The sequence below is a fragment of the Pyricularia grisea genome, assembly GCF_004355905.1.
Source record: "Pyricularia grisea strain NI907 chromosome Unknown Pyricularia_grisea_NI907_Scaffold_7, whole genome shotgun sequence".
Lineage (NCBI taxonomy): Eukaryota > Fungi > Ascomycota > Sordariomycetes > Magnaporthales > Pyriculariaceae > Pyricularia > Pyricularia grisea.
Genome location: NW_022156720.1, coordinates 1,721,621 through 1,732,292, shown reverse-complemented (window position 1 = coordinate 1,732,292; position 10,672 = coordinate 1,721,621). Strand labels below are relative to the sequence as shown.

Genomic DNA, 10,672 nt, shown 5'->3' with positions numbered 1-10,672 from the left:
AAAAAAAAAAAAAAAAAAAAAAAAAAAAAAAAGCCCAATGCAGCAGGCACTAACTGCACTATAGCCCAGTCCCATACAGTATAGTTGTGGGGCTCGCCAGCATTGCTTGCTGCCTGTGGGGTCAGACATCCCATAACCATTAGACTAGACGTCACCAACGGGCTGGCTGCTGCATATACTGAATCACCTCTGCCAAGCTGCCCCTCATTATATAGGGCACGTCTTCTAACATCACCATGATCAAATTCGGAGATTTAAAGGCCAGTCACACAATTTATTTATGTTTGCAAACCTTCAACTTCAGCCAGCCAATTACCAAACAAAACCATTGACCACCTGCCTTTTACATCGTGCAGACACACAATCGTCGACGGTGCTCCACATTCAATCCCCGCAATCAATATATCAACACACATACATAGTCGAAACTACTTCACACGTCAAGTTTCACAACCGTGACTACTTCTCACACCTCTCAATCGCACTCAGCAATAAAATAAACACCCAACATGTCAACCTTCACCCTCCCAGACTCGCGCGTCATGGCCTATGACCTGACCCCAAGCCCAGCCCCACTCCCCATCATCCTACTCAGCAACCCCCTCCTCACATCATACCGGGCCTGGGACCGTGTGACACCGGTGCTGCAAGCAGCCGGCTTCCGGGTCCTCCGCTACGACCAGCCGGGCCACGGCTCCTCTGCGGCGCCCAGCAACCCAGAGACGACCACCTTCGTCTCCATCGCGGACGACGTGGCCCAGCTGCTCCGCCACCTGGGCATCGAGCGCCTGCACGCCTGGGTCGGCGTGTCGATGGGCGCCGCCACGGGCGTCTACTTTGCCACCCGCCACCCGGGCATCATCGGCCGCCTGGTCGTCTGCGACACCATCTCTGCGTCGCCCGCCAACGCCGGCGTGCCCGACGCCTTTGCCGACCGCGTCCAGCAGGCCCGCGCCGCCGGCAACGTCGACGCCCAGGTCCAGGCCACGCTGGAGCGCTGGTTCGGCAACGACTGGCTCAAGGCCGAGGAGGCCGAGGCCGGCCGCATGCGCGACCTGATGCGCAAGACGTCGGTCGGTGGGTTCGAGGCCTGCGCTGCTGCGCTGCGGAGTCGGTCGTTTGACCTGCGGCCGTTGCTGCCTGAGGTGGGCAAGGGCTGTGAGGATGCGTTGTTGATTGTCGGTGAGAATGACGCCGATCTGCCCGTCAAGATGGAGGAGTTGAGAGCGGGTATCGAGGAGAGCTTCCGGAAGAACGGCAAGGAGGACAAGAAGGTCGATTTGGTGGTCATCAAGAATGCTGGACATGCCGTCTTTGTGGATGGTTTTGAGGAGTTTTGCAAGACGGTGCTGAACTTTGCCCAGCAGTGATAGGGCGAAGTATGTGTTGGGCCTGGTTGGACCGCATCAGGAAACCCCCGAATCCCACATAAAAGGCGCAGGTTTCACAACATATTGACCTCTCGGCCCTTGGGGTCTACTGTGGCTTGGTTGTGTAAACATTGCATCAATGTTGTAATTGTGAAAATATTACGCGGAGGTAATCCTGTTGTGCCGTATTGTGGCATTTCACAACTTTCGGTACTTCAAAAAAATCTTGAATGCTGTAAGACGTAGCTCATTAATTCTATCCCAAAGCTATAAATTAGAGGAGAGTTTATATCAACAAGCCCTGGCATCACCACAAGTTTCTTTTTCATTTCATCAAGCGATTCATTACGTTCCCACTGTCACACACAGCCAGATCCAGCTGCTGTTACAGCCAGCTCTTTAAATATACTGCCAGACCGAAGCCGGTGTGCTCGAGTCACCGAGGTAGTTGACCTGAAGGTTGATCCCGGTGCAGCCACTGAGCGCATCGGCAGACGAAGCGTTCCTCGCAACGAGGTTCCACCGCCCGTCGCTGCCACCCCCGCCACTCGCGGTGCCGGGGCAGGCGACCCAGCCGGTCGGCTGGCCGTTTGTGTTGATGAATCCTCCATCCTTGTACGCCACGAGGCCGCCGAGGGTGCTTCCCAGGGGTATGTAGGCCGAGTGGGCCTGGGTGATCTCGACGTTCCAGTTGGCGTTGAGGTAGTACCCCTGGCCGCCGGGGACCACAGTGTTCATGCCGCCCGAGTAGACCATCGAGGTGACGTTGCCCGGCGGGCAGCCCCCCTGGTCCTTGACGACGTCGGGGCAGTAGCTGACCGTCTCGCCGCCGACCCACCAGTGGCGGCCCGAGTTGGCAATGGACTTGCCGTGCACTTGGGGCAGGGCTGGGTTCCAGGCCGTCAGGGTGAACTTGGAGCCCTGTTCCAGGAATGGAAGCTGGCTCAGGACTCCCGAGTTGCACTGGTACATGAATTTGGAGTAGCAGGCACCGTTGCAGTATGATAGACCCTCGCCGTTGACCACGGGGCATAGGAAGTTTCCATTGTGGCAGATGTACTGCAAAAAATGTGGTGTTAGATGAGTTGTCAGGGCCCATAAGCATTCAAACTAGAAAAGGCAGGACTCACGCTCTTGGGATCATAGTTGGCGTCACCGCATTTATCTGCAAGAGCCAAAGCACTAAGGCTGAGCAGACCGAGTGTGAGGAAGAGGGACTTCATGGTTACTTTTGATAGTATGATGGTGATAAGATGGTGTTTATGTGAGGCTGCAATATTATTAGCAGATGGAGATTTGCACTGGGCTTTATATTAGTAGATGTAATGCTTGCATACCTCCAGATTCCATGTTGGGCAACGGCTGTTCCTGTCCTTATATATTCGTGACATTGTCTCGGGTAAACTGTGTAGTGCAAGTCCCTGTGGATGTGCAATGTCATCACAGCTGATAGTATGCATAGTAATTACCTCTCCAGCTAGTAGCACGACGGTCAAAAAGTCAAGCGATGCCTCAGACAGGCAGCCGGATATCTGCTGACAAAGTCCAGCCGCAATCAAGGGATGCCGTGGTGCTTGCATGCCATGCTGATGGTATGGTGGTAATACTTCGTATTCAGAAAAACTCGGCACAATACTTTCAGCTCTTCCCCGCATCGACGGTGGCATGTTCAAATATGCAACACATTCAATGATTGGTCAAGGAGTATACGGTCCGCATTGTTAGTGCCAGATGCGGCTTGCTCGTGTTACTGTTTATGTTTGCATCATCTGGCGGTATACCGGCTTTACTACGGCCTGAATTATCCGTCTCTTGGTAGATTCCTTTGCCGTCTAATCCGTCTCGCGCAATCGTGGTCGGCCGTTGGTGGTACCGAAAGCACGTGTAGATTGCGTACGAGGGGTTCAGCAGCGGTACAGCCGAATATGTGAGACAATATATGCAATCTGTGCTTACCCTAGAAATTGGTACAAGCTGAAGCTTACCTACTTAGTGCCAGTACTTAACTTTTTCTTGGAATGCCGATACATTAATGCCGATTTCGGCGCCTTTGTTATGTACTTTTATCAATGAACCGACTTTCGCTGCAAAGGGAGACAGCTCATCGAGTCTTCGTAATGACTGCAGATCTATAGGTTAGCAGGTTCGTGAATAACCAAGTTGTGAGCAGTTAAAAACTAAATAAGAAGGCGAAGGGATGACGGGTGAGGTGGCGGCAGATGCCAAAAGCGCACCGTCTTCATGGCTTCTCGTATTCTTGCTTGGCTGCAAATGCAGCCCAGACAAATCAACCCCATCGCGATTGACCAGACCAAAGACCAAACCCGCCGCCACCGGAGAAGCCTTGAACAGAAGTTTAAAAGGAAATATACCGGTATATCCTCACGAAAAAAAAAACCCAGATGCCTCGTGAAAGAAAAAAAACCCCCCCCGTAACCACAAACACAATGTCTTTCCTCATCATCAGAGTCCAGAAAATTCCAGTTAGAGTTGGATATGGAGAGATCTAATCTACGAAGTGCCGTAGGTTAATGGTGGGTCGAGTGTTCGGTAGCGACCGACTTGGCATCGATCACGGCGCCTAGGGTTGCATGTCGGCAGGGACTTACTATGACTTTACTGGATCTTTACAGAGTACAGTGGGCCAGAACAAGCCGACTTCAACTCAGCCTTACGGAGTAACGGGAATCCAAGCCCATTGCGTTCTGCTCTAATCAGACTAAAAAAAAAAAAAAAAAAAAAAAAAAAAAAAAAAAAAACTCTTTTAGTTTTAGTTAGCCTGGCAGCAGTTTGCCACGATAAAAACCTCAGTCGCGAACCATATTATCTAAGTTTTCTCCTTTTTCTTTTTCAGATAATTGTCGTCATGGAATCGCACGTAAGCCCACGAGGGCAAAGGATTATGAGGATTACTGGTGCCAGCCCCTATTGCAACTTCTCTAGCGTGAAACTGCCCCACGACGGGTCTGTGCGGGGCTGTAACTTCCTGCAACAAACATTTGGCTGTCGCGACTGTCCATCGTGCTCAGATTAGGTCATTTGCAGCCAGATAAGAGTCTGTCAGGTACTTCATTTGGGCAAGGACACGAAGCCAACCCATAAACAAAAGATTTCGAGGCCATCATGGCTTCATTCACAGAGTAATACTTCCCACCAGCCAGGCACAAAAGCTCACCACAACTCACCGGCAAAAGCAAAGAGCTAGCTTTATTCGTGGTAACCTACTCACAAGGTACAACCAGCCATGTCCCAACAAGACGCGGACGCGCCCGCGCCCGCACCCGCACCCGTTGGAAACACGCCCAACGTCCAGGACTTTGCCGTCTCATTGGACTTTGACAACGCAGAAAATCCGTCTCGCCCGTCCTCTTCCTCGAAATCACACAAGATTCCGCCACAACCCGTCAGCGCCCCCGAGTTACCGACCGAACCTGGACGAGTCCACTATGATATTCATATCAACACGAATGAGGCCGACGTTGTCCGCAAGGGCTCGGTCTTGGCCAGGTCAGACACGCAATTATCCTACTCGCCCATGACGATACGCCGTCGTGACCGCGCAATGACGTTTCGCAACGTCGAGGACTTTGAGGATTACGAACTGCGAACGGGTTGGCACCCTGGAGCCGAGCCGGGCGTCGATCCGCGCAAACCCAACGGCGGCCATGATTCGATGCCGAACCTTGAACACCCGTGTCAGATTACAGTGGTGGACTTTTCGCAGTCGCATATGGAGCAGCATCGTCTCGACAATGCAAGTTTGGTGAGCTTCTTGGACAAACCGCAGCCCAAATGGTCAAAGTGCCGTTGGATCAACGTGAATGGACTCAGTTGGGACGTCATATCTGCGCTGGGGAAGCACAAGAATCTCCACAGGTTGGCTATTGAAGATATCATGAACACGCGTAACCGCACCAAAGCGGACTGGTATGCGAACCATGCTTTTATTATCCTCAGCCTGCAGAAGCTTGTGCATATCGAGGACAGTGACAGCGAAAGTTCCGACGACGACACGGATAGTGATGCGGGTGACACGGGCTCTATAGGAAGCAAGAGAAAATGTAAGTTGAGAGAAGACAAGGGCTGCATTCACATGGGCCCACAGTCCTGCGTCTGCTCAAACATGTGTACCTGTAGTTAACTAACCCAGCAGCCACAGTGCCCCAGAAGATACGACGCTGGTGGTCTAACAAAGGGTCTAAAAGCGACGAAAAGATTTCGTCCATGAAGTCTATGGAGAACGGACTCGGTCTTGGCGGTCCAGAGCTCAAGAAGCAGCAGACAGGATTCTCGCAAAAGTCAGAGCCCAACACCCTTCGGACCTTGCAGCGATACCATGGTGCCAATGATGTTCGAAATGACTTCATGGAGAAGTTTTCCGTCCTAGCCGAGAGGAAGCTTGCAGTAATGGCTGAGCAAGTGTCCCTCTTTATGACTAATGATAATACGATAATTTCATTCTTTGAATTCTCTGCCCAGCAGGTTGAAGAGCCCATCCTGGTTCGTCTCAGCACAGCAGATACTGTGTTACGACAGTCATGCGACGCCTCGATGATCGGACAAGCTCTGCTGGATGCAATCATTGACTTGGCAATCCCACTCACGGGGATATATGCCGATGTGATTGGGGATCTGGAACTTGACGTGCTCACGAGGCCTAATATCACTCACAGTAGGTGTCAAACTGACCATGACCTCGTTATTCTCTGTGCTTTGTTCCGTTCTGACGAGCCTCGAACCACAGCCAAGAAGCTCTACATCACAATCGGTGAGCTGAACAAGATAGTCAGCTTTGTGAATCCCATAATATCCTTGATCAACTCGCTGAAGGATCACAAGTCTGAACTTCTTCATGAGTTCGCCGCGACTGATCTGCAAAACCCATCGACCGGCGTTGTCATCACTCCTCTTACCCACACGTACCTGGGTGACGTGCTCGATCACGCCGTGCTCATTGTCGAGACTCTACAGCAGCTACGAACTCAGGCCGACGGTATGATCGACCTAATTTTTAATACCATCTCAGCTTATCAGAATGAGAGTCTGAAACAGTTGACATTGATGACTGTAAGTTGGTCTCTTCTGACCGGCCTTGAGAAAGGTTGTTATACATCTGACACTTATACTGGCTCGTTAGATAATATTCCTTCCATTGACCTTTATCACTGGTTACTTTGGTATGAATTTTCAACCTTTTGAGGTCCTGCAGTACGATGTTCAGTATTTGTAAGTAACTCTTTTCCCTGTTGAATTGGAAGACCATTGGACCAAGGACAAGATGATGGTATAATCAGAGTTTCTGCAGGCATACTGACAAATACTCTGTGGGCTTCAGTTGGAAAATAGCTATTCCCGCCGCTTTTGGGACCTGTCTGTTCGTTATGAGGGACATCATCTGGGAAAGCCTCACATCCCTCAAGAATAAGCATCTGGTGATTCGGCTGAGGAAAGACAAAAAACAGCGACGAAGGGCGAGAAGAAAGACAAAAGCTTCATAGGACGTAGGTCTTTCAACCTCCTCGGGTGATTGTCTAATTTAAAATGGTATTATGGTTACTTGCACGACAAAGAAGACGTTGCCAGGTCGGTTGAATGGGCCTCCGGACGAAAAGATTCACAAAGGATCAGATATTATAGAGTTTCACAGCCCGATATATTGGTAAGCAATTCCCTGTTGTACATTCAATGGTCCCATATACATACATGCCCTATAGTTCCAAGCGCCCACCAGGCTTTACTGGATGATTTTGAAGATCTGGCTCCCATCAGTTGGGCACGGTCCCGCCTCAAGCCTGCCATTGCCTGGAATGACACACAGCTTTCCGTTATCACTCCTGGGGGCGAATTCAAAGGACGTCTGCGTCGCATTGAAGGGGAAAGTCTGCCCCGCGTTGGTCTTACCCTCGCCAGCTGCCCTTCCGCCACAGCTAAACACCGTCACCGTGTCACCGGGCTGCCTCCTCGTGTCTGGGGAGACGCAGCCGTTAGTCAGGCTGCTGACCAGAAGTGCGGCCCCCTTGGCGTCGTTGTGCTTGCCAGCCGTGATCAGATCAAACTTTTCGTTGGGGGTTCCGGAGCAGTCCACCAGGGAGACGGGGATCAGGTTCTGTCGGAAGTCGCCGGCCGTTGGGTCCACAAACAGACACTTGCCGCCGGACGTCTGGATGGAGACCCCCGTGAAGGCTCGCGTCGCCGTGTCGTCCCGCTCGTTCGCCTCTGCAGCCGCGGTCGGGTTGAGGGTTCCACCTGCTCGCGAGACGGGCACGGCAGACGTCGGGTTGGGGATGGCCACGACCGCGTTGCCGTTCCCACTGCCACTTTCTGGGGCAGCCGTTGGCGCTGCTGCCGGCTGCTCCGTCGCCGGACTTTGGGTGGGTTTCGCGTTTGCGGTGCCGGTCTTGCTCGCGATGGGCTTTGCCACCTCAACGCTGCCAGCTCCCGTGTTGTTGTTGTTGTTGTTGTTGCTGCCGCTAGCCGTGCCGCCGCTCAGAGTGAAGGTCTGGCTGGCATCTCCACTCTGACAGGGCGCGACGTCGATAACATCTCCCTTCACCGTGAAGCACGTGTCTGGAGAATTGTCGGGGCGGAACGTGAGCGGGCCGACGCCACCGGAAAACGGAAACAACTGCGAGTTGGTTACCTTGCCGCTGCCGTCGGCGCGGCCACCGCACGAAAACAGCAGCGCCTGGTTGCCGGCCTTGCGGCGGGGGTCAAAGTTGAAGCAGGCCTGCGTCAGGGTGCTGACGACGAGCGCCGACCCGGACACGTCGTTGTGCACCCCTTTGGTGATGACGTCCCAACCCTGGCCGTCTGTGCTTCCGCACTCGGAGACCTGGATCGGGGTGAGGTTGGCGCGGAAGTCGCCCGAGAACTTGTCGACGGACAGACACTTGCCATCTGATGTCTGCTCATTTTGAAAAACCCCAAAAAAATAAAATATCAGCAAAAATGAGAGGCTTGGCCAAACGGTGATTTATATATATCTTTGTTTCTTTTTTTTTTAGCCTCGTACCTTGATCTGCACGGTGGAAAAGGCCCGGGTGGCACTGTTGTCCCGCTGATGCGCCTCGACGGTCGCCTCTCCGTTAAGCGACGTGACTGTACGAGGCAAGTGTTTCAAGGTGGCGGCCGACGTTAGTGCCGCATAGGCTGCGACTGCGGCGGAGAAGGTGAAGAGCATGTTGGGCTGAGTTTATGGGATGCGGAAAAAAAAAGGAAAAAAAAAAAAGGAGAGTTGGATAAGAACAGAAGAAAATGAACGAATGGTAATTCTGCTCTGCAGGATGATAGTGAAAGACTTGAAGGTAAGAGTCTTGAATGAGAAGTAAAGGCCCTCGAGGCACAAAGAAACAGAGTATAAGGAATGAATGAATGGATCACGAGGGAATGCTGGCAATGCGTGTGTAGCAAAAGAAAGGTTGACATGGCTCAAAGGTGAGGCTTTTGACGTAAATATACATATTTGATGCTTGCCTACATTGTTCTACCTAAATCTGCTAGACTCGACCTGCAACGGTTCCGCAAGCGCTGTCATTGATCCTTTCATTTGCTAGATTAGATAGGTAGTTCATTTGCTAGGCTAGTCCAGGCACCAGCCCAATCAACCAGCGGAGCATGTCTTAGTCTAGCTTGTGAAAGCAGGGCGGCTACAAGGCCCTGCATGCTGCATGCATCCTTTTAGCAAAAGCCAACCTCCAACCCTTAAATTTATTGCTTTCGAAGGGGGGGGGGGGGGGGGGGGGGGGGGGGGGGGGGGGGGACAGACATGTCAAAATAAGAAACAAGCCACCGGCACCAAAGTTTCGTCACGGCTTGGTGGTTGTGCCACATGAGCTTGATGAGGTAGCTAGAGGGGTCGAGGGGAAGCTTGGGTGCCTGACCTAACTCCAATCAGGTGTTGGGCTCATTAGACAAAAGTGACAGACCTGGTACGAGAGGTGCACACACCAACCACTATGAGGTTATCTACGGAGTAGTGTTTAAGCTAGACAAACTACAGCAAAGGACGGGGCTGTTGGCCGTTTGGTCTGATGCACGAACGGACAAAGAAGGGATGACAGGCCAGGTTCAAGGGCACTCAATAAACATACAGTAAAGCTTTTTGATTTGTTTCGGCGATCATTGAGGGGGAAGAAGAAGGAGTGGCCCTGAAACCTGGATCTGTCTGAAGGGAGCGCTTCTTCAAGGGGGGACGCAGATAAAGGATTGGCTGTTAATTTTGAGCAGCTTTCAGCCCACCTGCACCTACCTTTTGGAAGCGGCTAATTGTTTCGAAACCCCTGAAAAAAATGAACAAATTTCCCCGCTTTTTCTTGCTTGCAACTACCTACCCTGAACTGGACGGCTGCTTACTTTCAAGAGTCCAACACGGGCCAAAAGGCAGTTTCGGCAGCAACCAGCTCGTCCCACTTGTTCATGGCCCTCTCGGCAATCTGTTGCCGAACTGCCTCGTCATCCCCTTCCCTCGCAACTGCTCTATCCAACACCCCTCCCAGCCTTGCCACAAATGCCGAAAACTCTAGACTGGTCCAGTTGGGGATGAATTCCTTCTTGACCGCGCCTCCGTCCTGGTCCTCGCCCGCGTCGGTAGAGGAGGACCTGATGTTTTGCCGAGACTTTGCCCAGCTCCACGCGTCCAGGTAGACCCGCTCCGTTCCCCAGAGTACCACCGCGGCCTCGAGCCACGGCAATGCTTGCGTTTGCTTTTGGTTCTGCTGCCGTTGTCTCTCCATCTCGGCGGTGCCGTGCCAGCCGCGGGGGAACAGCGATGCAAACAATGCCTCGAACTGCACCAGCCCGGGCAGCTTGGCCGACTCGCTGACCCTGCCGTCTGACCCGGTCTCGAGCGTCATGTCCAGCCCGTAGCGGCCGGCGACGTCGACAAACATGCCCTGTTCGCGGCAGAGGCCGGCGAGGGCGTCCGAGATCCAGTTTACAAACTCCACCTCTGGACCAGGTTGCTGTTCTATCATCGTAGTCGTCCTCGTTGTTGTTGTTGTTGTCGTCTGTGGCAGGTCGACGGCGTCGAGCGTGCGTCCGACCGCTTTGATGTAGCCCTGGATGTAGAGCTTGTCGTTGGCCAGCCACCGTCCCAGAATGTTCTTGGGTAGTCGGCCCTCGGCTGCGGCGAGGAGGAAGGGCGATTGCGTTGCTGCTTTGTAAGCCTCTGGGTTGGACTCGAGGAGGTGCTCGGTCAATGACCATTGAGGTGTGGACGCCATTTTTATGACTTTTGGTTTCCTGCTTTGCTTTTTTTTTTTTTTTTTTTTTTTTTTTTTTTTTTTTTTTTTTTTTTTTTTTTT

At 52.4% G+C, this 10,672-nt stretch overlaps 6 protein-coding genes across 6 annotated transcripts; 3 read left to right on the top strand and 3 right to left on the bottom strand.

The window, feature by feature from the left end:
- Positions 1 to 509: 509 nt before the first annotated feature.
- PgNI_09514 (uncharacterized protein) lies at positions 510 to 1,370 on the top strand (the record flags this gene model as incomplete). The annotated part of the gene is made up of 1 exon (XM_031129496.1): positions 510 to 1,370. The coding sequence occupies one exon, from the start codon at positions 510 to 512 to the stop codon at positions 1,368 to 1,370; it is 861 nt and encodes a 286-aa protein (XP_030978046.1).
- Positions 965 to 2,850, bottom strand: PgNI_09513 (uncharacterized protein). The gene is made up of 3 exons (XM_031129495.1): positions 2,708 to 2,850; positions 2,501 to 2,640; positions 965 to 2,429 (listed from the first exon to the last, which is right to left on the bottom strand). Exons 1-3 carry the CDS (start codon positions 2,718 to 2,720, stop codon positions 1,770 to 1,772), a joined length of 813 nt encoding a protein of 270 aa, XP_030977779.1. The 5' UTR covers positions 2,721 to 2,850; the 3' UTR covers positions 965 to 1,769.
- A 1,244-nt stretch (positions 2,851 to 4,094) lies between these two features.
- Positions 4,095 to 6,868, top strand: PgNI_09512 (uncharacterized protein; the record flags this gene model as incomplete). The annotated part of the gene is made up of 5 exons (XM_031129494.1): positions 4,095 to 5,431; positions 5,524 to 6,042; positions 6,115 to 6,437; positions 6,508 to 6,596; positions 6,676 to 6,868. The coding sequence occupies exons 1-5, from the start codon at positions 4,615 to 4,617 to the stop codon at positions 6,866 to 6,868; spliced, it is 1,941 nt and encodes a 646-aa protein (XP_030977778.1). The 5' UTR covers positions 4,095 to 4,614.
- Positions 6,869 to 6,919: 51 nt separating this feature from the next.
- On the top strand, positions 6,920 to 8,271 carry PgNI_09511 (uncharacterized protein; the record flags this gene model as incomplete). The annotated part of the gene is made up of 2 exons (XM_031129493.1): positions 6,920 to 6,953; positions 7,085 to 8,271. 2 exons carry the CDS (start codon positions 6,920 to 6,922, stop codon positions 8,269 to 8,271), a joined length of 1,221 nt encoding a protein of 406 aa, XP_030977781.1.
- On the bottom strand, positions 7,105 to 8,722 carry PgNI_09510 (uncharacterized protein; the record flags this gene model as incomplete). Its single annotated transcript, XM_031129492.1, has 2 exons — positions 8,383 to 8,722; positions 7,105 to 8,274 (listed from the first exon to the last, which is right to left on the bottom strand). Exons 1-2 carry the CDS (start codon positions 8,548 to 8,550, stop codon positions 7,105 to 7,107), a joined length of 1,338 nt encoding a protein of 445 aa, XP_030977780.1. The 5' UTR covers positions 8,551 to 8,722.
- A 1,002-nt stretch (positions 8,723 to 9,724) lies between these two features.
- PgNI_09509 (uncharacterized protein) lies at positions 9,725 to 10,591 on the bottom strand (the record flags this gene model as incomplete). Its single annotated transcript, XM_031129491.1, has 1 exon — positions 9,725 to 10,591. The coding sequence occupies one exon, from the start codon at positions 10,589 to 10,591 to the stop codon at positions 9,725 to 9,727; it is 867 nt and encodes a 288-aa protein (XP_030977506.1).
- Between the last annotated feature and the right edge of the window lie 81 nt (positions 10,592 to 10,672).